This window comes from Mus musculus, chromosome 18 (assembly GCF_000001635.26).
Source record: "Mus musculus strain C57BL/6J chromosome 18, GRCm38.p6 C57BL/6J".
Taxonomy (NCBI): domain Eukaryota; kingdom Metazoa; phylum Chordata; class Mammalia; order Rodentia; family Muridae; genus Mus; species Mus musculus.
The window spans coordinates 31,965,144-31,992,815 of NC_000084.6; the positions used below are offsets into that span (position 1 = coordinate 31,965,144).

At 49.8% G+C, this 27,672-nt stretch overlaps 1 protein-coding gene across 1 annotated transcript in view; it reads right to left on the reverse strand.

The window, feature by feature from the left end:
• Nucleotides 1-27,672, reverse strand: part of Myo7b (myosin VIIB) — a 77,698-nt gene that overhangs the window by 5,910 nt on the left and 44,116 nt on the right. The window contains exons 17-38 of the mRNA NM_032394.3: nt 24,995-25,147; nt 24,339-24,437; nt 23,369-23,463; nt 21,471-21,555; nt 19,786-20,004; nt 18,709-18,879; nt 18,386-18,595; nt 18,080-18,238; nt 15,843-15,970; nt 11,827-11,953; nt 11,116-11,235; nt 9,932-10,105; nt 8,838-9,065; nt 7,682-7,849; nt 6,394-6,511; nt 6,178-6,304; nt 4,294-4,457; nt 2,779-2,960; nt 1,987-2,117; nt 1,677-1,834; nt 1,063-1,216; nt 367-522 (exon numbers count right to left, since the gene is read on the reverse strand). Coding sequence (NP_115770.2) covers nt 367-522; nt 1,063-1,216; nt 1,677-1,834; nt 1,987-2,117; nt 2,779-2,960; nt 4,294-4,457; nt 6,178-6,304; nt 6,394-6,511; nt 7,682-7,849; nt 8,838-9,065; nt 9,932-10,105; nt 11,116-11,235; nt 11,827-11,953; nt 15,843-15,970; nt 18,080-18,238; nt 18,386-18,595; nt 18,709-18,879; nt 19,786-20,004; nt 21,471-21,555; nt 23,369-23,463; nt 24,339-24,437; nt 24,995-25,147 — 3,326 coding nt within the window. The remainder of the gene's footprint in view (nt 1-366; nt 523-1,062; nt 1,217-1,676; nt 1,835-1,986; nt 2,118-2,778; nt 2,961-4,293; nt 4,458-6,177; nt 6,305-6,393; nt 6,512-7,681; nt 7,850-8,837; nt 9,066-9,931; nt 10,106-11,115; nt 11,236-11,826; nt 11,954-15,842; nt 15,971-18,079; nt 18,239-18,385; nt 18,596-18,708; nt 18,880-19,785; nt 20,005-21,470; nt 21,556-23,368; nt 23,464-24,338; nt 24,438-24,994; nt 25,148-27,672) is intronic.

The following is a 27,672-nucleotide window of genomic DNA, read 5'->3' on the forward strand; positions in this document are numbered from 1 at the left end:
AAGACCCTCTTGATGGTTACAGGGAGGACAAAGATGGCACAAGGGTTAAGAGGGACAGGCCTCTGACTTCAGCTACCCTGGGTTGAACTAATATGCCTTAGTCATGCTGGGCCACCTGAAGACTCTTCGATGTTCTGGGTAGGCAGAAGTGGGGCAGGGACGCTACAGGTAAGATGGCTATTGGTCCTGATTGAAGCATCTCTGAGAACCCAGGCTGCCTGGGACCTTCCTGAGCCTTCTGTCCCTTCCTCCACCTGGTCCTACCTTCCTGGAAAGGAACATGAAGCTACACAGGACCATGTCCCCGTATACCTGCTCGGAGCTAGGACCGGGTTGTTACTCTAGGGTGTAAGGCAGCAGGTTTACCTTAGAACCCTGTGGAGCCTGCGGCTACAGTCGAGAGCCAGCGGCTTCTTCTTCCGGGAGTCTATGAACTTCTGAGCGTGGGGCAGCAATGTCTTCCCAGGTGGGAAGAGACCTGTGCAGAGCCAGAGTAGCTGCCAAGCTCGCTCTTCACTGAACCTGTGGGGTAGCACCCATAAGTGGTAAGGCCCTGTGCTGTGCCCAGGCCAAGCAAACAACCCAGCTCTTCACTGAGCCTGTGGGGTAGTAGTACCCATCTGTGGTGAGGCCCTGTGCTGTGCCAAGGCCAAACAAACACCTCAGAAGCAGAAATGGGACACTTGGGCCCGTGGGTTTGGGAGCTTGGGTGGGAAGCGGGGAGGGCATGCAGTACACACTGAGGCTACATTGTGCCAGCTTGCAATCCATTGGCCCAGGGCAACAGGGCACTTTCATGCCTGGATGACAAGATGGGTGGCCCTGTCTGTCTTGTGGAAATGGATTCAGACAGGCCACAGTCTGCCCAGGCCACAGAGAAGAAAGGCAGTGGGCAAGGTACAAGCCTGGGATATCCCTCCTTTGTCACCCACCCTCAGATACTAGCAGAGCACACTGGGCCCTGGACTTAGCATGGCTGCTTTGGCTGCTGGATATGTGGCTGTTTCCCCCTAGCAGAGGCATATCCCAGCGCCCAGAACAGGAGGCTACCCTTTGGCAGACCTGATGGAGTTGTGGGTCAGCTGCTTCAGGATCTGGCAGTACAGCTCATCCTGCAGGGCTGGGTCCTGCAGGGCTAACGAGAACATCTGGTCTGTGAGCTCCAGGCTGTGCCAGGACTGGCGGGAAGGGTAGTCACCTGTGTACTTGAGGATGGGTGTGACTGTGAAGGAGAACAGCACCCAGGGAGACTCAGGCTGAAAGTGCACCAGAGCCTTAACTGTGGCCCAATGCTGCCTGGGGAACCCAGGCTGAACCCTGAACCAAGACACTCGTTGACCAGCTAAACCGTGACCCCTGAACCAAGTCCCCAGTTGACCTCTGGACCAGTGCACTCTCGACCCTGATTCAGGCTCACAATGACCCCTGAGGCAAGTCATCCACTGACCTTTGACCCAGGCTCATACTGCCCCTTAAGTAAGGTTTCACCCCATATGGACATTTCCAGGCCCTTTACTTAGCCTCAAGCCTCTTTGCAAGAAGCTGAGCATTGGTTCTGCACATGCTCTCTCACATGGGCCCTGACCCCTCCCAGGTGGCTGTGGGACCTTCAGGGGACCCGGGTGGGTATGCCCGCAGGCTTGCCCGCAGCTAGGGTAGGTTGGTGGGAAGGATATCAAGGAAGATCTGGCAGGCTGCATCCCGCAGTTTGGCTTTGTCGTGGACAGATTTGAGCAGTGGCTGGCGCAGCGGCTCTGGGGAGTAGGCCCAGAGATGACCCCGGCTTCGGGCCATGGGCATCGCAGCCCTGCTGATAGTCTCTTTCTCCGGAGCCCTGCCAGAGAAGGCTGGTTTGAGGGTCTGTGCTGAGGCTTTCTCTGCCCCTGCTTGGCCTTGCAGGATGGCTGCTGCCTTCCTTCCCCTCGTATCCTGGGCTGTGCGCTGGCCAGCCCAGCCTCCCGGCAGCCCTCAGAGTAGGGACCGCACCTGAAGAACTGGTAGGAGAATTCCTCCAGGGTGTATGGCGACTCTGTGAGCTGATCCTCCAGTGGTGGCTCCAGAGCCCGCACCTCCTGGGCTGCCAGCTTCCGTTTCTCTGGTGACATGGCCAGCAAGCTCTGCAGGGGGCAGGCACACAGTTACCCAGAAGCCACTGCCACAAGGCTCTTCCTTAGGCTTCTGATTTAGCTCTCTCAGTGAGTCAGAACACAGGGGTGATAGACTTTCACCTACTGAGTGACCATGTTGAGTCAGCCTATCTGAGACCTTCCTCTGCTTTAGCCAGATTAGTATCAATAAGTCTGTATGACCCTGTCCTCAGCATGTGGCCGCTTTGGCTCTCACAACCCAAGGCTCTCTTTCCCTAGGACATCTCTGCTCAGGCATTTAAGAGCTGCTGTTGATGGCAACTTGAGTTGCACGCTTAGGGCACATACCAGGCACTTAATGTGTGCATGTTAGAGGGTCTGCCTGCCTCCGGCTTCCCAAAGAGCAGCTCTTGGGGCAGGAGATGTCAACACCCTGAGCTGAGGAAGGGTGTTTGTACCCAGGACATTTCCATGGTGAGAGGAAGAGAGCAACCTTTACTGAAGACCTACTAAGTGCTTCTGTGTAAATATGCCAACTTCACTGTCACTCTAGGGTTAACGAGGATTGGTACAGTTGTCCTAATGCCCATGTGGTCCTGGATCTCTATAAGGAAGATGGTGAGACTCAGACTCAGTATCCCAAGAGCCTGCTCTCAGTGCCCAGCTGATTAGAGCTGTGCAGGAGACATACCAGCAGCTGGGTTGAGGGCTTGGTGACCGAGGGGATGGTGTAGAGACAGGCAGTAGGCACCAGCCCTGTCTTGCCAGTTCTGTCATTCTGACCCAGAGCCCAGTTCTCTGAGGCCAACAGTCCTTGTTTCTTGGTCAGGATCAGTAAGTCACCTTTCTTGAAGGGCAGAAGGGTGATATCGTCTGCAGGTCCAGGTTACATATAGAGACAAAATTGCCACATTTGCCAAGGGCTCTCCAGAGTCCCCAGACTACACTAGCATTTCAGAGATGATATCCTTTGACATATGAAGAAACCAAGACACAGAGCCATGGGCCTGAGGCAACTCTGAGACAACAGTGCAGATTACTGTCACCTGCTGTAGCCCCCAGCCTATTAGACTTCTGAGACCTAACCAGGGGCTGGGCAGGAGGCAGAGTGGGGTACATAACTGGTGGTTTACATGTCTGGCCAGAGCACTCTGTGGCCTGACCTCTGAGCCCATGTGCAAACCGGTAAGCCTTTGATGATATTTCCTAGATGACCATGAGTGAGAACTAACAGGCAAATGGACAAGCATTCTCTGATGTTCCTCATAGAGTCTAAGAGTTCCTACAGCTATGGCCCCGGAGGGGATAGGAATTCCATAGGAAATCAACAGCATCAACTAACCTAGACCTTTGGGTCTCTCAGAGACTGAACCACCAACCCAAGAACGTACACGGGCTGGACCTAGGCCTCCTCACACATATGTAACAGATGTGCAGCTTGGTCTTCATGTGGGTTCTGAACAACTGGAGCAGGGGCTATCCCAAAAGCTGTTGCCTGTCTGTGGAATACGTTCTTCCAGCTGGACTGCCTTGGCTGGCCTCAGATGTGCCTAGCCTCACAGAGACATGATGTGCCAGGGTAGGGGGATACACAAGGGTCCCCAACCCACTCAGAGAAGAAGGGGGGAGGGGGGAAGGATTGTGGGAGTGGGTGACTTGGAGGGGGGCAGTGAGTGGATTGTAAAGTGAATAAGGTATTTTTGTTTGTTTGCTTGTTTGTTTTTTTAAAGAGTTCCTACAAAGCCCTTGCATCTGAATTGCAGCCAGTTTGTCTACAATGCCTGTAATCAATCTCGATGGTTGATGTCTGGAGCCTGACACTGGCCTAGCCTATAGGCTCCAGCCCAGCTCTTGTTGGATTAAGGACTTTCACGGAAAGCTATGTGGTGCTGGGTGAAGTATCTCCCTCTCTGAGCCTCTGGTCTGGTGTCTGTGACATGGGATAATGGGGTGGTTGTGGGGACGGTGTGGGTGTAGGTCCCTGCAGGTGTGCGTTAACCTTGCCAGCGTCTGTGAGAACATGGGTGGTGTTGGTGGAGTGTACGTGTAACACACCTCCTTTAAGCCTTTCAGATGAGGACCTTGCTGAAGCTGACCCCATGATACGGATGCTTGTGTTCCTAAGCTTCACTTTGGGTCTTGTGGATCTGAGGAAGCCGCCCTTCTCCACCAGTCCCATGAGCCCCTTCCCTCTCCCAGTGGGCACCTGTGGCCCTTCTGTCCTGCAGGGCCATGGCGAACACAGATCTCTCCTTCAAGCCTCCCAAGAACAAGGCCACCATCTCTGCAATAGCCACGCTGCTGGGGGAGACGAACTCGTACTCTTCCTGGAGTGTGGCGAGAAGCAGCTTCTTCCCTCCTGGGGCGTCCCTGAGGGCACAAAGGGCGCAGTGGGACCAGAGCCTTCCCGGCTCGCTCTCTCTCATTACGGCTCCTGAGCAGCCTTTGAGAAGTGACAGCTCCAGCGCCAGACATGAGGAAACAAGGGACTCCTAAAGGGTCCTTGGAAGAGGTTAGTCAGAGTCCAGGTTGGCCCAAGTTCCAGGCAGCACCTTAGGCACTGGACAAGTGGCAAGCAGATCTCTGTGTTCCAGAGGCAGCGGGGTGTGAACTGTCCCAGCATGAAAGACTGCTCTAAGCAGAAAATGGGCAACATCACACAGAGTGCTCTAGGCTTGGAACATGGGACAGTTACCTAGCTGATGTGCCTCAGTTTACTTCTCTCCAGAATGGGTGCAATTGTTAAAACTGACTGTCACCGTGTTAGCCTCTAGCTCACCTACGTGACCAACCTCCGGGTATACCTCATAGTTTCTAGCTGATGTGGGCAGACCCGTACTAAATGTGGGTACCGCATTCTGTAGGCTCAGATCCCTGGCTGAGTGAGAAAGAGAAAGCTAGCTGAGCAGTGCTCATCTCTCTGCTTCCTGCTGTGACACGGCAGGGCAGCTGCCTCACGTTCCTGCTGTCTGTCTTTCCTCGTGATGTCTGAACCCTCAACCTGTGAGTCACACTGAACCCACCCTCCCTTAAGTTGCTTATACTGGGTAGTTTTGTGTGGCAGCAAGGCAATTCGCTAGCCCAGCAGGGGATGCTGTGAGGACTTCCAGTTGCCCAGGAGAGTGGGCAGTGGACCCCAGGGAGCAATGGTACTGTGAACCTGTCAGACCCCTAGCAAGACTAAGGAACTGAAGTGGAACAGTTCCTAAGGCAGGAGTTCCCAGATGCCTTGGAAGAACTCTGAGCAAGTGTGGGAGGGTGTCTCCAAGTCCCATGTGTAGCCAGCATTTGCTACTTTACAAGTTCAGGGGTACACAGAAGGCAAGCGCTTCCCCTTCCAGTTAATGGCAAAAATCAGCTGTGAAGGAGGGGAAGGCGGGGACCTGGCCAGAAGGCGACCCCAGCCTGAAGGCCATGCTGGCCACCAGGAGCAGGCTCCTTGTCCTCCCCAACCGCACAGCACCACATGCTCTTACCAGAGAGTGTGATACCCTCTCTCTCCCTTACAACCCCCTAATGCTAGAAAGGACAGAACAAAGGATAGAGGGGAAAGGGGCGACATTACTGTTAGACTACTTCCTGTTGACAGAGGTGTGAGTTCCTTGGTGAAAGTTTGGTTTTCTCTGTCAGCATATCGAATTTCTTCCTCTTGTTGTTTCGCCTTTGATCATGCCCACTTATCAAACTATGACCAACAGCAACCAACCACCAACCAGCAACCCATACCACCTCTTGAGAACCCAGCATTTATGTACCCTCTGAAAAGTCCCCAGAATTCCAAACGTCTCACAATTGCAGAAATTATCTGCAGCTGGCAAAATCACGCCCCTGATAAAGCATGAGGCAAGTCATAATCAGCGGCTGTGAATTGTTTAAAGCGGCCCCATGTCCTACACTTGGGATTAAAATGCAGACGTATTCTTATACAGTTTCTGTTTTTTCAAAGAAGCCGCAGATTCACCCTGCACTTGTGCTTGCTCCACTTATCCTGCTACTGCTGACTCGTGAGCCCCTCCTCATGTCTGTCCTTGAGTTCCACATCCACCTAAGCCAAGGTCTCAGGTTGAGAAGTAAAAGACTTGAGTTTTACCTGTTGGCGACCAGACCCATGACCTCTGCGAAGGACAACCCCAGCAGTGTCCTCTCCTTCTGATCCAGGAAGTACATCCCCTTCCAGTTAATGGCTAAAACCAGCTGCGTCTTGGGAAGGCGGGGACCTGGCCAGAAGGCAACCCCAGACTGAAGGCCATGCTGATCACCATGAGAACCCTGTCCTCCCCAACCACACAGCACCACATGCTCTTACCAGAGAGTGTGGTGACTTCAAATAGCCGGGAGAAGAGCAGGGGCCACAGAAGACGGGCAGCCTCCACTGTCTGCTCCCTCACCGCCAGTGGCGTGGCTTTCGACTGGGTATACTGGGCCTATATAGAGTGGAAAAGCCCGGGCTGCATATGGAAGGATGAAGGACAACCTCCAACATTGGCCCTCACCTTCCATCTTGATTGACAGATGGTCTCTCTCTCTGTCTCTGTCTCTCTCTGTGTCTCTGTGTCTCTGTCTCTGTCTCTGTCTCTGTCCCTTCTCTGTCTCTCTGTCTCTGTCTCTCTCTTATTTTTTGAGACAGGGTTTCTCTGTGTAGCCCCGGCTGTCCTGGAACTCATCCTGTAGACCAGGCTGGCCTCGAACTCAGAAATCTGCCTGCCTCTGGCCTCCCAAGTGCTGAGATTAAAGGCGTGCACCTCCGCTGCCCAGCATGACACATGGTCTCTTGTTGCTCACTATTGCTGTGCCAGGCTAGCTGGCTCCCAGGATTCTATCAATCCTCCTGTTCCTGCCTCCATCTCTCTGAAGGTACACATCGGGACTGCACAGGCGTGTGCTACCCCACCCAGCACTTCATGGGTTCTGGTGATTTGAACTCAGGGTGTCAGCCCTGCGCAGCAAGCTCTTTACCAACCAAGCCATCTCTACACTTCTCTCATCCTTATATTTCTTCCCTTTGCCTGGCTCGCCCTTTCCCTTCCTCACATGTCCCACATCCACTGGGCTGTGCCTAAAATGGCCTCAAGTTTTCTTTCTCTGTTGGACCAAATGCCATTTCTCATCTCTACATTCATGTGCTGACTTTAGGCATGGAAATGAACACAGCAGATATGAAGGGTGATTTGGCCATCTGCCACATGTACCAAACACTTAGGACGTGTACACGGTGACCTAAGATTTCCATGTGCCCACTGAGGGGACACTGAAAGGCTTGGAGGTGAGCATGAAGGGAAGAAATGATGAGCCTGTGCCAGGCCACAGAACTGTCAGAATTCAGCAGCTGTGGAGCCTCAGGCCCTGGAAAAAGGCCAGCTAGGTGCCGCTGGGCAGAGCAGTTTGGGACCAAGAGGCCTATGCAGAGGGAGGGCAGGTGACAGGAACCTGTGCTGATGTGCTGAGCTGAAGGAGACACTTTGTCCCTTGCATCAGGGATGTGCCTTTTAAGGCTTCCTGGTCCCTGGCACATGGGAGACTCATGGGGGAAGGGACCCATTCCTCTCATCACCCCTCAGAGTGGACCCAGAGTGCCCAGCCTGCCACAGACTGACCTTGGCATGGGCAGCGGTGACAAGGCTAGCCCACTTCTCTGGAGACTTGGTCCGGTACAGTTTGGAGGGAACACAGCTGGGCAACAGCTCCTGGACAGCGTTACTCTTCACCGTGGCCCCAAGCTGCACATAGCAGTGCCGGGCCAGCAGCTCCACAAGCTCCTCCTCCTGTGTGCCAGGGACAGCGGGAGCATAAGAGGGGTGAGTAAGGGCCCACAAGGTCTTCCCACGAGGCAGCTCCTGCCTCAGAGCAGTGGGGCTCACCAGCCTCTCACACAAGGAAGGAGGCAGGAGCAGCCTCCTGTCCTAACCTCTCCCCTACACTGCTGCTCTAGGAGGGGCAAAGTCCTCCCATGCCAAAAACACAGTGGCTGCCCCATTCAGGCAGACGGCTGAAATGGCTGTGGCTGTTAGGGTCCCAAGACACAGCCTCCTGATGTGGCATGTGGTGTTTGCACCTGGTGCCACATAGTCACAGAGCACCCTGTTGTTAGAGCTCTTTGTGCATCCCAGATGTGAGTGACCCCGAGGGTCCTCTTCTTCCTTCCCTTCTCATCTCCTCCCCTCTTCTTTCTCCATGTTCTTCCTCCTCTTTCCCCTCTTTTCCCTCCTTCTCCCTCCCCCCAACCCCTAGAATAAGCCTCATGTATCTCAGACTGGCCTCAAACTCCCTATATATCCAAGGATAACCTTAAACTTATGCTCTTCTTGCCTCCCAGTTGCTGGCATTACAGGGGTTCGCTACCAGGTTCAGTTTATACAGTACGAGGGATCGAACCCAGGCTATCATCATTCAGCTTCGAGGCTACATTCCTGATCCCCAGGATACACTGCTCTATGAGCAGCTGGTGTGGGAGGTCAGGGAGCCTGGGACAAGTAGGGGGGCCTTTTCTGCCTGATGCTGTGGGTGCCAAGGATCCCAGATGCCCAAGCAAACCTGCAACCCAGAGGAGGAAGAAGGCGGCCAGGCCTGGGAGAGATGTCTGTGCCCAGTGTTGGCTCCATGCCTGCACCCTTGTATCTACCTTTCCATCCATCCTTCCTCAGGCTCCTGTCTGCCACATTCTTTATTACTTCCATTGCCACGTAGCCCCTATACTGCAAAGCATCCTGATGGCCACAGTCTAGGAATGGGGCAACTCGCAGGGCTCCTCACCTTCTCAAAGTTATACTCGCCAGACCACACCCCACGGAGGACTTGGTGGTAAATGAGCTCAGTGCTCACAGGGTCCTCCTGGGAGTCATGCCAGGGGGTGAAGAACTCCTTCCGGAAGTAGATACGCCAGGGGGCCTGCCGCTGGCTCTCTCCCCTCTCTCGGGCCAGTTGCTCACACTGGGCCACAGCATCCATCAAATGGTCACAGCCGCTGCCCAAGGACCAGAACTGAGAATTGGGGGCAGGAGGGATTAACAGCTGCGATATGCCACGCCCCAACACAGACATCTATCCTTAACATCGTATGAGGAAGACAGGGACCATAGTGCCCTGTGTGGGCCAAGAAGCCACTCCTGAGTCCAGTCGGACACCAAAATGCTTCTTTCTTTCTCTTCATGTTTTGTGTGTGTGTGTGTGTGTGTGTGTGTGTGTGTGTGTGTGTGTGTTTGTGGAGGTCACAGGTGGATGGCAAATCTTCCCTAATTGCTTTCCATCTCTGTTTCCGAGATGGGATCTCTCATTGAACCTAGAACTCACTGATTTGGTTGGGTTTGCTGGTCAATGAGCCCTGAGACTCTCACATCTCCATTTGGGTAGTGCAGCAGCAAATGCCGCCATGCTTAGATTATTTACATGGTACTGGGGGATTGGTCTCAACTATCCATGCCACAGTATGTACTTTACCAGCTGAACTGTCTCCCCAGCTCGCAGAAGGTGTCCTGGTCTGTCCATCACCTCCTAAAATGCTTCCTAAAGAAGGGAGAGTTTGACTCCTACAGATAAATATTAGGGTTCCTAGGTTTGGGGGTAAAGGCTCATATCTAGCCCTATGTGGTTAAACGTACAACTGATGGCCTGTAAGTATGCAGGAGGACTGGGCGTGTGTTATGAGGTGTCTCTGGTGTGTGTGCATATGCATGGATGTGTGTGTGTGTGCACGAATGTATGTATATGCATGCCCATATATGTGGTGTGTGTGTGTGGTGGCTGAGGATGCAGGCATGGCAGGTTAATAGGTACAGATTCTGGCTTCAGGGTGCTCTGGCCCAGGTGTGCATAGGAGGCATAGGTAGGATATGAGTCCTAGCTGATACCTTATCATATACAGCGACCTGGAGGGAGAAGCCCAGATTGTCCCTGAGACCCTGTTTCTGAGCGACGTGCTGGCAGATTTCTCGTGATGTGGAGGCGGAGTCCACAGAGATGGTCAGGCTCCTTCCGGTTGCCAGGATGACCTGGATCGGGATGTGCTTCTTGGACTTGACAGCCTAGGGACAGATAGGCGGTACTCTGCAGTCCTGGGACCCAGAGCCTGTCCCCAGAGGCTCCCCATCCCTAAGCTTGCTTGTTCCTACAGAGTCCTGAGGGTGAGTCCCTCAGAAGACCCAGGGTCTGATTGCGAATTGGCATGGTGTCCAGTGGTCTGTGCTACCCACCCAGAGCAGGTAAGCTGTAGACTTTGTAGTCTCTGCAGCCCTGATGTATAGCCTGTATCCCATAATAAGCCACACTCAGATGCAAACCCAAGGTGCTGAGGTTGTCTCAAAGTTTAAGTCATTGGATCCTAAGCCCAACACTGTATAGGTAGATACGAGTGGCTTCATGTTCACCTATAGTTTGCCTATTTGGGAATTTGGGGAAGGAAGGCAGGGGAAATTGAAGAGTGAACATGAAGGGAATGTGGCCAGAGGAGGCCTGCTGTCTACATGGGGCAGGTACAGGCACTGCTGTGACCCAGAGTACTCCCTTTATCCTGGTGGTCTGGAATGACCCTTTCTGAAGTCTTGAGAACTCAGGGATGTCATGAGACAAAGCAGGTAGAGGTGGTGCCGGCTCCCAATAAATAGCAGAGCTATGAAAGGCGACAAGCTTGCAGGACCATTGCCTTCTAGAAGCTAGAAGCAATCAGTGTGCGCTCTCTATACGGAGCATGGTAGTGATATCTTCCCGTCCAGGTAGGTGGGAGGTAGGAACAAAACAGGAATGTGGGTTAAGAGGTGAGTAGGGAGGCTCTGAAGCCTAGGCCATGCTGAGTACCGGGGTGACCTGGAAGGATCAACAGGGGAGCCAATGAGAGCGCTCAGCTAGCAAAGGCAATTTTGCCAAGACTGATGACATGAGTTTAGTACCTGGTACCCACATGGTAGAGAGAGCTGACACCACCAAGATATTCTCTGACCTCTGCATGCATGCTGTGGTACCCACAACCACATGGTGTGCACACAAAAAAAGGTGGAAGGAGTCAAGAAACAGTGTGTTCCACCCTGCCAGCACCTACCTGCAGCTCCAGCCAGGTGGGGGGTTCTGCGCGCACCCCATTGGCGAAGGTGCGTTGCAGCCGTTCAGCACAGAAGGGCCCATAGCTGGGTGGCCCTTGACTAATGAAATTCAGCAGATACTGGTGGTGAAAAGGGGGTGGGAAAAGGGAGACATTCAGAATGGAGGCTTCCTCTATTTTCGGCCCAGGTCAATTTAAACCCTTCTTTGCTGGAGATGTGGCTCAGTTGCTAGTGCTTGCCTAGCATGGCTGAAGCCCTGGGTTCTAGTCACGCTCAGATAGACTCTAACTCTCCATCAATAACTTCAACACCAGGTGGGACAGTTAGGTCTGATCTCCTGCGTCTACCTCCTGAGGGCTGGTACAGGCGTGCATCACAACTTCTACTCTTATGTGATGCTGGGGATTGAAGCCAGGGCTTCACGCATGATCAGCAATCATTGCTACCAGTTGAGCGATATCCCCAGTCCATCTCCACTTTAGTCCTGAAGGGTATGTGCTTGGGACCAAGGGAAGTGAGACCGTGCTCATGGATAGGAGCCAAGTAGAGCATCCTTTCAGATGGGAAAATTGAGACTTAGAGAAGTGTAGACAGTGCTGCTCACTAGCTATGACCTCTGGACTTGGCCCAGGGTGCAGGACTCAGGGCCTGCTCCTGTTGTAACCTGCCACCTCCCCAAGCCAGTCCCGCCCCAGCCTGGCTCTCATCACCTTCATGAACCTCTCTGAGGGTGGGAAGCATCCCAGACAGAGGCTGAGCAGGATCCAGCCCCGGGCCCGGCTACTTGTTTTGTAGTTCTCGGAGAGCTGCTTGCAGATCTGACAGTAGATTTCATCTCTGAAAGATACAGCCCATAGGCTCTGTGAGGCTCGCAGGAGGAGGAGAGCTTGGGTGGCTATGCACTGCACCCATCACCTGGTGTCTTCCCAGAGCTCTGGTGTCCATCTTTCCACCTCCCCATCCTAGTTCATGAAGGCCCTGCTTTCAGTCCTCCTTCCGGGGTATTCCTTCGCTTGAGTCTTTGCTTCCCTTCCTGCCTCTGCCCACGGCCTCCTTGCCCTTGCTGCTGTTCTTGATGCTCTCTCCCTGGTTCACGTATAAGCAATCCGTTCCTTCCCCAAGCTTACAGTTACTTCATTACCTTTCTTCTCCTCTGCTTTAAGACAGCGTCCCACACCCTGGAGATAGGCACCTCCTCCAGTACAGTGAGGAAAGAGGAGATAGGGTGTCTATTTTTGCTTATCACTTATTAGATTAAGAAATTCGTAGGATGAAATCTCTCCAGGTTTTTAATGTAGGCACTTAGTGCTATGAACTTGCCATTTAGAAGTCTTCACTATGTCCCATAAGTTTGTGTATATTGTGTTTTCATTTTAATTTAATTCTAAAAAGTTTTTAACTTTACTTCCAGACTTGGCCCAGGTAGATACATGCCTGTACCAGCCCCCAGGAGGCAGGAAGCTGGAGGACCAGACCTAACTGGCCTACAATGAATGTGTTGAAGTTATTGATGGACAAGCTAAATCAAATTGACTTTGATTTTTGTCTTGACTCAATTTTCATTCAGTAGTGAGCTGTTTAACTTTCATGAGTTTGTGTATTTTCTGCTATTTCTATTGTTGATTTTTACCAACTACACATATGATATAAGGATAATCTCTAACATATAAAAAACTTTTAAAAACTGGACATCAAGAAAACAAACAGCCAAATTAAAAATGGGGTACATATCTAAACAGAATTCTCAAAAGAGGCAATGTAAATGACCTAGAACAACTTTTAAAAAATGTTCAACATTCTTAGTTATCAGGGAAATGCAAATCAAGACTACTTTGAAATTCCTTGTTACACCTGTCAGAATGGTCAAGATAAAACAAGTGACAGCTGGTGAGGCTGTGGAGTAAGGGGAGCACTCCTCCACTGCTGATGGGAGCACTCCTCCACTGCTGATGGGAGCACTCATCCACTGCTGATGGGAGCACTCATCCACTGCTGATGGGAGTGCACACTTGTACAGCTACTGTGGAAATTAATATGTCAGTTCCTCAGGAAACTGGAACTAGATCTAATTCAAGACCCAATCGCACCATCTTGGGCATATACCCAAATGATGCTCCATCCTATCAACCATCGTCATTGCTACTCTTTTCATAAAAGCCAGAAACTGGAAACAACATAGATGTCTGTCAACAGAAGAATGAATTAAAAATGTACGAGTTCAAAATCAGTCTATGGCCGGGCAGTGGTGTTGCATGCCTTTAATCCCAGCACTCGGGAGGCAGAGGCAGGCAGATTTCTGAGTTTGAGGCTCACTACAGAGTGAGTTCCAGGACAGCCAGGGCTACACAGAGAAACCCTGTCTCGAAAAAACAAAACAAAACAAAAACAAAAAACAAGAACAACAACAACAACAAAAATCAGCCTATGGAGCAAGTTCCGGTTCAGCCAACCTTACGCAGTGAAGGAGTTGGAAAACAGAAAGCTAGTGATAATGTAATAGAACAATAGAACATGTTCCAGCCCCAGCAAACAACAGAACTCAGCAGCTTTGGCCGTGTGGCTCTGGCTTTAGAGTCCAAAATAGAAGGGACTACTGCAACAAATGATGCTGGTTAGATGGAGCTAAGAAACTAGTGGTGATTAAGAAGAGACCTGTGTCACTGAAGTTAAATCTTCTGGGAAGTGTTTTCTGAGAGCACAAAGAAACTGATATAACCATGGTTGTTCTGCATGCTGCAGCTGTACTTGGTAATGTGTAAGAGTCACCCAGGTGGTACTGGTTTTGAAGGCATGAAGGGGTCATGAAGAGCAGCTGAGGCTTAGCACTGTGAGAGGCCATGGAAGGTCATTGGTGAAGATGGAGCCTCAGTAGCAGTTAATGGCCCAGGACTGAAGGGGCCATGCAACGGAATAGAGGCTTGGCACCATGAAGAGAGCCTATGAGAGGCTATGGGTGAAGCCCAGTTGCAGCAGAAGTCCCCAGTGTATTGGAGATGCCAGTACCATGGGATGGTCATCAAGAACAGCAGCGGCAGTGGAGTGGATCAACCTGAGCTTAGAGTGCTACAGAGGGCAGAGCTGGAGCTGTGATGCCAGCCCTTAGGAGGAGCGCAGAAGATCACATGTGGATCCTAGACACTGAAACAAGAAGCTGTAACACTAAAGTTGCCCAAGATGTTCAAGATACCAGAGCCATGGGCTATCGGCTGAGGAAGGCTGCCATCAGAGAGTAGAACCAGCCCAGTAGAAAGAAGTTTTTTGCAGTCAACAAAGACGAAAAAGGAGTTGGAGATCTGAAGACCTCTTCGACATCAGACAGGGACATGCTGAGTTTGCCCAGCTGGTTTCCTATCTTGATTTGGAAATTACAGCTAAGTGATTGTACGAATCTCAGAAGAGACCTTAAACTTTGGACTTTTAACATTGTTGAGACTGCTATAGACTATGGGGATTCTGGAAGTTGAACTAAAAGTATTTTGCATTATGCTATGTTTAGGAATGGCCCCCATAGGCTCATGTGTTTGAACAAGCCTATGGTGGCCAGGGAGTGGAATGTGTTGGTTTGTATATGCTTGGCCCAAGGAGTGGCACTATTAAGAGGTGTGGCCTTGTTGGAGTAGGTGTGTCACTGTGGGGATAGACTTAAATACCCTCAACCTAGCTGCCTGGAAGTGAGTCTTCCACTAGCAGATTTCAGATGAAGATGTAGAACTCTCAGCTCTGCCTGTACCATGACTGCCTAGATGCTGCCATGCTCCCACTTTGATGATAATGGGCTGAATCTCTGAACCTGTAAGCCAGCCCCAATTAAATTTTGTCTTTTATAAGAAAAAAATATGGTACATCTACACAATGGAGTACTACTCAGCCATTAAAAAGAATTAAATCATGAAATTTGCAGGTAAATGGATGGAAATAGAAAAAAAAATCATCCCAAGTGAGGTAATCCAGACTCCATGCCACAATTCCTGTAAAGCAATTGCACATGAAGTACGTATAACATAAGCAGAGATATGTTAAAATGCATAATATAATGCAGAACTCTCTAAATTTATAGGGTCCTGTACTAGAGCCTGTTCTACAATGAATATCTGGAGCTCCTGGGAGACTGAGGCAGGAGTTCCAGGCCAGCCTAGGCTACATAGTGAAGCACTGTCTCAAAAAATAAAACAGAATAAAGTGAATTGCCCTCTAGCTGATGTCAAATCTGTGTTAAAACTGCATTTGCCCAGTCCAGCCTCATGCACAGGTATGTGTGCATCTATGCGTATGAGCTTGTAGAAGCTTTCTTTGGTTACTTTCCACCGTACTGATAGTTTTAAGACAGTTCCTCTCAGCCTGGGACTCACTGATTTAGCTGGACCGTTTGGCCAGCCAGAGCTCAGCACAGGTGTTACAAGTACGTGAGCACATAAGCACACAAGCACACACAAGCACACGAGCACACACAAGCACATGCTGTTCTTCCTGGCTCAAACTCAGGTTGTAATGCAGGTGTGGAACCAACTGAACCATTTCCCCAGCCCCTCCTGGCTTCTCTTAACAGAGCAAGCAGAGAGCCTAGGTGGCTCTAACAGCAGCTAGGCCAAGACCTAGTCTCCAGGCTCATGTCAGAGTAGTTGAATAGCCGGTACCTAGAGGCAGATGATAAGGGTGATGCCATCACAAACTAAGGGCCCGGGAAGTGGCCTGATACTCTGAATAGAAGTGGGGAGTGGAGACCGACCTGAGTCCAGGACGCATGATGGCGTAGCCCACAATGAAGTGCACCTTCTCTAGGTTAGACATGGGTCTGTCTGAGATAGGGCCATCAAACTTGAATGCCTCTTCACCAAAGTTCAGCTGGCTGGCCACCTAGAAGTCCACAGACAGCTGTTAGCACAGCTGTGACCATCCCCATTTGCCAAGGAGGACACAGATGCATGGGATGGAAGCAATGGCCAAGAGCTCTGTACCAATCTGACACTGAGCCAGGACAGACAGACAAATCATCTCCTGGCTCGGCTCACTTGGCCAGTGATCTATGAGGACCACTGCAGCTTTATGGAGGAGATATTGTTGGACCCTCTGTCCCAGCTGCTTCTTCTCTGTGGAGGCAGACCAGGGACCAAGGGGATGTGAGCGCTCAGGTAGTGAACTGTTTAGCCACAAGGGATAGCGCATTTGTCTTTGACATTCAGCCATTTTCTGGCTCAGTTTACAAAGCCAGTAGCACAGGTCGGGGCAGAGGATAGACCTTGCCCCAGTGGTGTCATTATGAGAATTTGCAGCCTAAACTAGAGCTTGGGATGAGACTGAGCTTGGGTTGAGGTCAACTCAGGGCTAGATAGCATCTCTGTCTGGGTAAAGCTGGCATTGGGTATGGAATCTCAGTGTGAAACACTGACTGATTGTATGGGTAGGGCTTGTTTGGCCTACTTAACAAATGTGCATGAAAGAAATCTGAGATCTGACCTGGGAAGCCAGTCCAGAGTCTCAATGACTACCTTTTAGAAAACAGAGTTAGTTGCCTTCTACACTTCCCGTCAGAATCCCCACTGGAAAGGTCCTCAGCCTGCAATGTGAGCTCCACCTTCTATTCTGGCTATGCCCCTGCCTCACAAAGTGAAGTACTATATTTTTCATCCTGGATCACTCAGTGTGAAGAAAAACCATGTGGTGAGGATGCTCAGATAGCTCAAGACAGGGACCACATAGTGGGATGGATGCACCATTCCATGATCCTGTGAGTGGACTCAGGTCAAGCCTACAGGTTATTCAAGCCAAAGTTGGCTGTTTAGCAGCAACTTCACGAGAGATCCTGAATCAGAACCAACCATCCAAGCCACTCCCAACTCTCAGAAAGAACTAGTCTGACCTATCTTAAGCAGCTGTGCTTTGGGGTAACTTGTTACGCAGCATTGCTACCTAACACACTCTGGCGGAGCTTATGCCTCCAGAGCTCAGGAAGTTGGAGCAGCTCTGGCTTGTCCATGCGGTCAGGGCTGCAGGGGGCTATTGGGCTCCTCTGTAGTTAGTGGGCAAACGGGTCCTCACAGCATGCTGGGTTTCAGTGGCTCGGTGTATGGAACACTCATGGATTTCTACAGTGGACCCCCAGTTACGGTCACTGCTGCTTAGCTAACTCCTTTGGATTTTGGTTCGTTCATTGCATGAACCTGGGCCTTAAGGAGGTTTTGACCAAAAAAAGTGTTGTGAATTATTTTTAAATTGTGTGTATGTAAATATGTGTAGTGTGTATGTGTGTGTGTGTGCATGTGTCTGTGTGCATGTGCATACATGTGCAGGTGTATGCACGGCACAGTGCACGTGTGGATGTCAGAGGACAGACTCAAGCGTCAGTCCTCATTCTGCCTTCTTTTTGTCAGAGCCTCATCACCACTGCACACACCAGGTTCTGGGAATTCTTCTCACTGCATCCCATTTCCTCAGAGCGATGCTAGGCTTAGCTGCTACTGCCTGGCTTGGCTTGGGGGGATTTGATGAAACTTGCGTGGCAAATGCTCTGATCCTCTGATCTTCTCTCAGTCTTGCTTATCTTCCCTTTCCTCATCTCTTTCTCTGGCCTCCCGCTTGTTATACAGCCAAGAGTGACCTTAAATCCTCATCTTTCTGCCTCCAGAACTCCTGTGCAGGAATAGCAAGTACGCCCCACCTTGTCTGGGTTGTGTGATGCTGGGGACCGGCTCAGGGCTTTGCTCATTGTAGGCAAACACTCTACCAACTGAGCTATAGCTTCTTTCTCAAAAATCTGTTTTTTGTTTTTAATGTTAGTTTGAATTTAGCTGGAGTCAAAGCCAACATTCGTAGTTCAGGAGACCATCTCCATTTGTGATTGCAAAATCCCAAGCATCCGTGACATTCCTGACTCATGAATTCCCAAATACTGGGTTCAGTGGATGGTGTTTCCACTCAGCTTCCTGGGTCCTTCTCTAGTGGACACCTCTTGCCCTTGCCACATACCTGTGAGGATCTGTTGTGCTGAGTGACACTGTCCTTGCCCAGTTTGTCATGGATCTGCCGCATCACTGAGCTGCCAGTCAGGCTGTTCCTGCCATAGACCACTGGCTCTGGAAGGTCACCCATGAACCTCAGGATGATAATCCAAACATCTAGAGCAGCCTGGGGAATGAGACAGAAGGGCTGGTTGGTTCTGGCACTGGGCCCCATGGTGATCTGGGCTCTTTGCTTATTTTCTCTGAACAATGGGTCGGGGGCAGGGGGAGGGGTGCAGGCTGGGCCACATAGAAACCAGGGAAAAGCGGGTACCGAGTGGTCAGTGTCATTTTCATGGTAGAGGAGTGGGTATCGAAGGGGCTTCTGGATGTGGGTGTGGCTGGCTGACTTCTGGAAGTAAGTCACAGCAAACTTGGGGAAGGTATACTCAGCCAGGCTGTCCACCTCCTCTTCTGGCATCGCCATCATGGGCACTGTATCCAGATCAACCTCATGAAGTTTCTGGGTCTTTACTTCCAGATCCTGAAAGGGCCAAACAGGGAGGACATGGGCCAACCTTTCAGTCAGTGGAATGCACATTGATAGTCCCAGTTAGCCCAAGAAGGGTCCTCCCAACCCTGCTTGATCTGTCTTACCTCAAAGCGTGTTGGGGCTGGACCCTCCTGACCTCCAATCATGGCTGGGAGGAAGCCAAACACTTTCTCCACCATCGCTGTGTCAGTGACAGTGTCATAGATGGACTTACGCTTCCTCTCATGGACCGCAACTTGAGCCTTTGGTTCCTTAGCCAGAATGACCTGAGGCCCCTGTACACACCCCATAGAGAGAAGGTTACTTAAAGGAATTGTCTAGATCAGGTTGGTCTGGGAACGTGTCTGTTATCTCGGTCACATTAATTGAGGTGGAAAGACCACACGGCACAGGTGGCACCATTCTATGGGGTGATAGGACTGGGGGAAGAAGCTGAGCACTAGCACACACACAGTAACTTTCATGGGTTCCTGCTCTTGGATGGTTGTAAGATGGTGGGCGAGTTGCTTCAACTTCTGGCAACCTTGACTTTCCTAAATGAATCCTTTTTTCTTTACATTGTTTATGTCAGGATATCTTATAATAGGAACAGGAAATATGACAAGTACTTTACTGGTTTGAATGAAAGTAGCCCTCATAGGACCATAGGAAGTGGCACTATTGTGAGTTGTAGCCTTGTTGGAGTAGGTGCGGCTTTGTGTGCCACTGGGGGGTGGGCTTTGAGATTTCAGATGCTCAAGCCAGGCCCAGTATCTCTCTCTCTTCCTACTGCCTGCCAATCCAGATATAGAACTCTCAGCTACCTCTCCAGTATTATGTCTGCTTTGTGCCATGCTTCCCACCATGAGGATAATAGACTGAATCTCTGAACTGTAACCCAGTCCTCTAAATATTTCCCTTTACAAGAGTTGTCATGGTGTCTCTTCACAGCAGTAGAAATCCTAAGACATTTACCAACTGAACTATCTTCCCAGCCATTTTGTACAATTGAAATTATATCCCCAGGATATAATGGACTCTTGCTGTATTTCTAAAAACTGTCTAGTCGATTTAAACATTTTCGCTTGAGAATGTTGGATATTCTAAAGGGCTTTCTCATAAGTATTCTTAATTGCTGTTCATCCATTTCCCTCTTTGTCCCAGCCAACCCTACCTCTCTTTCATACCACATTTCTACCTACAGTGCTTTTCTGTTGCCAGTAGCTCTTCCGGACAACCATGCCCCTGGCATGTGCTTGAATGATCACCACTGCCCTCCTCTTGGCCTGGACTTGCTGTCGCACCAGGTAGCCCCTGCATCGGGCCTGCAGCTGCACTATCCTCTGTCGCATGGCCTGGAACTGTCTCATCAGCAGGTGGCTCCGGGCGATGGCCTGCAGGCGTTCAAAGCCCACTAGGATCTGTGAAAGCAGGAAGCAGCTAGATTTATGGCAAGACCACTTTCCTGGGAGAGCAGAGCGTGATTCTTCATAAAAGACCCTCAGTGCAACTTAGTCACCTGCTTTTCGGTACAGTGCTGGTGTTACGGGTATACATACGTGCCAGTGTGTATGAACCTAGTCATTACTTGTATTGATTACTTGGAGCAGAGCCTACCATTCAAATAAGCACCAAACAAGCATCTGGCAAATAGTATATGTGATGGTTTATGTTGATTGTGAACTTGGCAGATCTAGAATCACCTTGGAGACAAACCTCTGGGCATGTCTGTGACAAGTTCTCAAGACAAGGTTAATTGAGCTAAGTAGATCTACCCTAGATGTGGACAGCACCATCTCATGGGTCGGGTTTCTGGACTGTATAAAATGGAAATGCCTAGCTGAGCATAGGAACTCATTGCTCTCTGCTTCCTCATGGTGGATGCAATGTGACCAGCAGTCTGTTATTCCTGCTGCCATGACTCCCCCATCATGATAGTCTGTACTCTTGAGATGTGCGTCAGCATAAGCCCGTTTTCCCTCAAGTTGCTTTTGTTGGGTATTGGAAGCAAAAAGGAAATGTAACTAATGTGATGTAAACAATGGACTGACACGGGCTCCACAGCGGACAGTGGCGCTCACTGTACTGCTGAACAATGGTGCCCACTCAGGTGGGGGTGTCTCTAAAATAGGAGAGAAATGGATGAACACCCAATTCATACCATGCCACAAAAGTCCCTGGGTCTCCAGGATGAGCCTGTTGGCTGATCAAAGACAAACTCAGTGGGCAAGCCTAAAGCTCTGAAAGTCACACAGACCCATAGATGCCAGATGTACCCACTCCTGAGTAAATCTACTTAAGGTCTGCTTCATTTCCTTTACTTCTATAAGTGATTACTATTAAATAAAACAATGCACCCAGTACAACAGGCCCTTGGGTAACCCCTCCATACTTGTGAGCTACCACCTGGAACTTTGTGAGAACCGAGTGTTGAAAGTCAGGGCCAGTTGCTGATGGGACCCTCTTAGGCTGCAGCTACAGTCACAGTCATTATGAGAATGAATAAGGGGTCAAGGAAAGCCTGAGAGAACAGAGACTCACATAGAGCAGAGTCACTCTCTGGGGCCTGTGTGGGAAGAACAAAGAGGAGGAAATGCTGTAACACAAGGTCCATCCATCTGGTTATCATCATGCCAGCCCAGCTCTGGGGGACACCCAAAATTCTGGAGGGGAACATATCGACACCCCAAACATAAGGCTGGAGAGATGCTAAGGAAAGAGTAGGTGGAAAGGGCTGTCACTTAAGTAAGATCTGTATTCTCTATCAATCAGCAATGGAACTCTTCCTGCCTGGGAACTCTGATCCAGGGAAATGATCATGACTGTCTTTCATGGGTCAGTTTTCTGCTGCCCCTGAAAGTCCATCCTCCCAAGCTCTCTCTCTCACCAGCTTGAAATTCTTTCTTTGGCTATAGCCTCGCCACCCTGCCTGGAGGGTCACAGCTGCACGTCTCTGCCTCAGGAACTCCTTCCTAGAGGGGAATGCAAATTAGAGGCATTTAGTAACTCTTCTCCTAGACCCTGCAGAGAGTTTAGGAGCCAAAACAAAACAAAAAACTATCAGGAACAAAAGTAGGAGATAAAATATGAGGGAGGAAGGAATCTGGACAACACATACTCAGAAGCCTTTGCAGACAGATGGCAGATATACGTGTAGGTTAGAGTCGTGAGACCTGCCATTAACAACCTAAATCTCTAGGCTAAGGATGTAGCATTTGTCTAGTATAAAGTTTAAAGTTCAGTCCTCAGCAACACAAACGACTCCCCCCACCAGACAATTAACAAAAAAAGTAAAAGCAAAAGAAAAACTCCCCACATTTTGGAATGATGATAATCCAGTTTTTAAAAATAATCAAGAAATCTTCCCTCATCCCTTTATAGTCAACCAAGGACTATGAAGGAACAGGACCAGTCGCCGTCTTTTCATTTCTGTTTTTCTGTTTTCGTGTGTGTGTGTGTGTGTGTGTGTGTGCGTGTGTGTGTGTAGGCACACACACTTATGTGCTTTTGTGTACATATACATGGAGGTCTAAGGTTGATATCAGAGGTTTCTCTGATGAGCTCGGCCCATAAGGATCTTTAATTTCATACTCAGTTGTGTTTTTGTACCACTTTTAATACTTTACTGAATGAATTTTTAAGGTTTAGAATAGTATGCCTTCATCATATTAAAATTATACAGAGAACTTCAGTATTGATTATTCCTGGGTCCCATATACAACAATTATATCAGAACATTTGCTCTTTGTCTAATGTACACACCCACACTCATACACACACACACACACACACACATATACACCTACACACACACATACACCTACACACACACATACACCTACACACACACACACATACACCTACACACACACATATACCTACACACACACATATACCTACACACACACATACACCCACACACTCCTACACACACGTACACACACGTACACACACATGCACACACACACACACACACACACACACACACACGCACGCACTACTCTGAAAATGAATCCTCAGTGGATGGGGGCTGAGCAGAAGAATGGAGAGATCAGAGATGAATCAGTAAGATTGAAGACAGAACAAAATAAATTTTTAATCTGCAGGATGGAGAAGAAATGGACTGAAGAGCAGTGCCCCGGGGACCAGAGGGACTATGACACAGGAGCTAAGACTAGTGTCTTTAAAGTCCCAAAAGCAAGAAGGAAGATATCACTCTACTGACAGACATGGCTCTATCAGCAAAGTGCTTGTCTTGCAAACATGAGGACCTGTACTCCCGTGTGTGTGTGTCTGTGTGTGTGTGTGTCTGTGTGTGTGTGTCTGTGTGTGTGTATGGTGTATGTAATATGTGTGTGTTTGTATGTGCATGTGTATGTATGTATATAGGCATGTGTGTGGTGTGTATGTGTGTTTATGTATGTGTGTGTATGTGTATATATGTGTGTGTGGTATATGTGTGTGCTGTTTGTGTTTGTATGTGTGTATGTATGTGTGTGGTGTATTATATATTGACACATGTAAGGATGAGATTGAGACTGACAGCTTTCGCTTGTAGAATGTTTTTCCAATAGTATATTAGAATTATCAACATAGGCTGAATGTCCCCACTAAAGAAATCTTGTCCCTCAGTCTCTCTCCCAGGCCTGCCTGAGGGACACCGTGTGCTGACTCCAGGTTAAGTGTGTGGGATGCACACAGGCTATTCAGTGAGTCTCCAAATAGCTGTGGGGCACTTAGCCTCAGACCAATACAAACGTTAGGATGGTTGATGGGGGCAGGCACCTGTACTTGTGTCCCCGGAGGACTCTCTGGATCCGGATCGCTGCTCCGTCCAGGGCCTGGCTCCTGCGGATCTCCAGCACTGTGTCCTGATGATCCTGAGGAAGGGTGGTATCGTCCTGTTGCTGTCCCTCCCTCACCCCCACTACCCCTGCTTGGTACCAGGACTTGGTCTCCAAAAGTCAGGATGTCCCAGACTCTCCTATGAGAACTAGCAAAGAAGGAACCCGTATGTGGTTCTGAATGGGGCAACTACATCTCACCCTAAAGCCAACTTAGTTTGGCTTCTTTTGCTCTTTCAATCTGTTAGTCTTCATTTCCCAAAGTCATTGTCTTCACCCAAGGGTATGTCTCTCCTGCCTCTCACTCCCCCTAGTTCCCTGAGGCCTGAGACATGAAGCACAAAGCATCATCATCATCATCATCATCATCATCATCATCATCATCGCCCCAGGAAGGCAGGGGCTGTCTTTGCAGGACAGAGACCTATGGCACCTTGGCTGGTGGGAAGGAGAGGTCGGGGACTTAATTGTTCCCCTTTCCTTCTCCTCCCCCCTTCTCTGTCATCAGCAGGACTGAGTCTGCCATGTGCCTTGGTGAACTTGGGCATAGAGCTGGACCAGACCTTGAGCATGCTCTCAAGGAACCAGGAATGTAGGAATGCCGAGCCTTCTCTTCCATCCCTTCCCCAACACCAGCTCCACCCTGTGTTCTGTGTGGCCTTTCATGGCTACTCCATCTTTCTGTGCGGTTCCCTTGGGGAATTCCCTCTGTTAACCTGTCTCTCTGTTTATCTCCTTCCTGTCTAGCTCCCAGATGCCCACTATGGGGCAAGCCAGTGCATGAGTCTATGGCTAGAGGAACCCACAGCCCAGCTGAGGACCGGAGCAGGTGTGGCTGGCTGGGGTTCTTTCCCGTGTCCCTCCCACTGTCTCCAGGAAGCCAGAGGCAGCAGCGCTTCACAGCATCTCACCTTCAGGAAGATTTTGGTCTTTCCGACTTTCCAGTCTTTGTCTGTCCCCAGGCATAGGTCAGCAATGTGCAAGGTCATCTGGCGGGGCTTGTTCTGAAACTGTTGAGAAAACCAGGGATGGCCGGGGACTCTGGAAAGGGGTGGGGGCCTTCTCCAGGGCTGCTCAAGTAGGGACCCCCTTGCATACAGGCCACCCAACAAGGGCTGTCTGACTACACGCAGGCACTTGCCGACTCTCCAGGCTAAGTGGATGAGGGATACGAGGGTACTTGGTGGACCTGGGACCTCTATAGCTAGGGAATACTTAGCCTCAAACCAATCCAAACGTTAAGATTGGCTGCATGATGCCGAAAGATGGCAGAAAATCCTATCTCACAGAGCTTTCTAGCCACACCTCAGATCCTAGACATGGTGGTCCCAGGAGAGCAAGTAAACTCATAGACAGCTCACACATGCCACCAGAATCAACCAGAAGCCAGTGTGGGTCATCCACCTTGCCTATACAGCACAAGATGGAGGAGGAGGACAAAAGGAAGGACAGACAGACAGACAGCATGTGAAATCTGGGTATCCAGGCTGGGGAGGGTCCCAGAAGTCAGGAAGGAGGAGAAGATTCAACGGAAGGCACAAGATTCAATGGCCTCTTAGGCACACACCTGCATACGCTCCGGGCTGGGCAGCAGCACACGGAATCTCTGTGAGAACTCATCAAATGTGTAGCGGATGGGAAAACCTGACTTGCGGATGTGCACAGTCTCCATCATGCCGGAATAACGCAGCTGCTGAATGCACAGCTCTCGGTCAAACAGCTGTGGGTAGAGAAGAATGGGCTCAGGAGCTTAGGATCCCATCCTTAGAAATCACTCACCATTGCTTCCACGGTGGGGGGTGTGTGTGGGGAGGGTGGGTGGGGGCTCAGCTCACCTAGGGGTCTATCCAGCCATCCCCCCCCAAAGTCCAGAAGAACCTACCAAATGCTTGGTTGAACTAAAAGGACTGTTTTTATTAAGTGTGTGCCCAGAATTTGATATATAGCTGAGCATGCCATTCTGCCTCTACCTCCTATGTGCTGAACTTATAAGCACACAATGTTGTAACCAGACTCTAAATGACTTTTTGAAGACAGCAGTGGGAGTTGCTGGAAGTAATTCCAAGGACATAAAAGGCAATAGATAGGGACTGGAACTCAGGCCAATTGGATTGGTCCATACATATAACACGTGGGAGGCAGAAGCAGGAGGATTATGAGGCCAGCCTTGGATATAATGAGATGAGAGAGAGAGAGAGAGAGAGGGAGAGAGAGAGAGAGAGAGAGAGAGAGACAGAGAGAGACAGAGAGACAGAGAGAGACAGAGAGAGACAGAGAGACAGAGACAGAGAGAGCTTGTGAGACCCATAAGAATGCTATGCTTCCGCCATTTTCAAGACTTGTATAGTACCAGGAATAGGAAAGACATTTGCAGACTGGAGAGATATCTCAGTGCAAACATGAGGACCATTTTTAAAAAGCAGGGCATGGTGGTGTGTGATTGTAATCCCAGTTCTGGAGAGTTAGCCCGAGCCAGCTAACCTAGCCATGAAGAAACCCTGTCTCACAAATAAGGGGGTTGATGCCTGTACTGGCTTAGTTTGTGTCGACTTGTCACAAGCTAGGGTCATTTGGGAAAAGGGAACCTGAGTTAAGAAAAATGTCTCCACCAGATTGGCCTGTGGTGTATTTTCTAAATTGGTGATTAATGTGAGAGGGCCTGATCCACTGTGAGTGGAGTCACCCTTGGGCTGCGTGTACAAGAAAGCAGATTGGGGCTGGGGAAACAGCACAGAGAATAAGAACACTGGCTGCTCTTCCAGAGGACTCGGGTTCAGTTCCCAGTACCCACATGGCAGCTCACAACTGTCTGTAACTCCAGTCCCTGACACCCTCACACAGACACACGTGGAGGCAAAATACCAATGCACGCAAAATAAAAATAGACTATTAAAGAAGAAAAAGAAAGAAAGCAAGTTCAGCAAGCCATGAAGAGCAAGCCAATAAGCTACACCCCTCCATGGCCTCTGCATCAGCTCTGCCTCCAGGTTCTTGCTCTGGCTTCCCAGAGAGATGGACTGTGAGATGAAACCATAAACTGAAATAAATCCCTTTCTCAGCTGCTGGCGGTGGATGCCGTTAATCTCGGCACTCAGGGAGCAGAGACAGGAGGCTCTCTGTGAGTTTAAAGTCAACCTGGTCTACAGAGCAAATTCCAGGACAGCCAGGGCTACACACAGAAACCTTGTCTCAAACAAAGCAAAACAAAACAAAACAAAACAAAACAAAACAACAACAAAACCTCCTCATCTCCAAATTGCTTTTGGTCATAGTGTTTTATCACAGCAATAGAAGCCCTAAGACAGTGCCTGATGAAAAGTGTGTGACTTGCTTATACCAGTCTGGATGCTGCCCCAATAAAGGCAGCAATTCAACACTTCTCCGTCACAGTGGAAGGAAGACATGAATCTACTTAGAGGCATAGACTCTTGAGTTCTGCTTGGCCTCTCTTCCTCTGGATGAATATAAACAGCTGGATGGTGGGAGAGGGAGCTAAGGTCTGAGGCTAGTCTGACTGACAGGGAACTGGGCATGGTGTTAGCTTCCCTTCTGTCTCCAAGACTCCAGAGGGTACTTTCAACCTGAAGTACTAAGGGAGATGACACCCTTTAAGTAGACAAGCCCATGGACAGATTGGTAAGGGTCACTGTGGTTAACATTGGGTGAATAGCCAGCTGTTATTGACTGAGAATGTCCTGAGAGCCTGGAGTTTCTTATTTAATCTCCACAACAATGTATATGATGGGAGGGATTGGCTCTGATTTAAAGAGGGGATATTGCTTGGTGGTGGTGGTGGCACAAGCCTTTAATTCCAGCCACTTAGACAGAGGCATGTGGATCTCTATGAGTTTGAAGTCATCCTGGTCTACAGAGTGAGTTCTAAGACAGCCAGGACTGTTATACAGAGAAACCCTGTCTCGAAAAAACAAAGAAAGACAGAGAAAGAGAGAGAGAGAGACAGACAGACAGACAGACTGGTCCTCAACCTAGGCCTCTTCTCTACAATTCACAGCAGGAGGCTGCAGCCACTCAGATGACTTCTGGTCAGAGACACCCACAGAATGTAAGCCTCAGCCTAGGCAGGCAGTGTGGCCACTTGCAGGAATTCTTAAGAGCAAGGGAGTTTTCCCGGCATGAGGAATAAGAGTCGTCCAACTGCTGTCTATAGTAACTTTTATAAAACAACCTCAATATATAGAATTGCACCTTATTTCAAATATGCCCACGTTATGCTCACAACTGTCC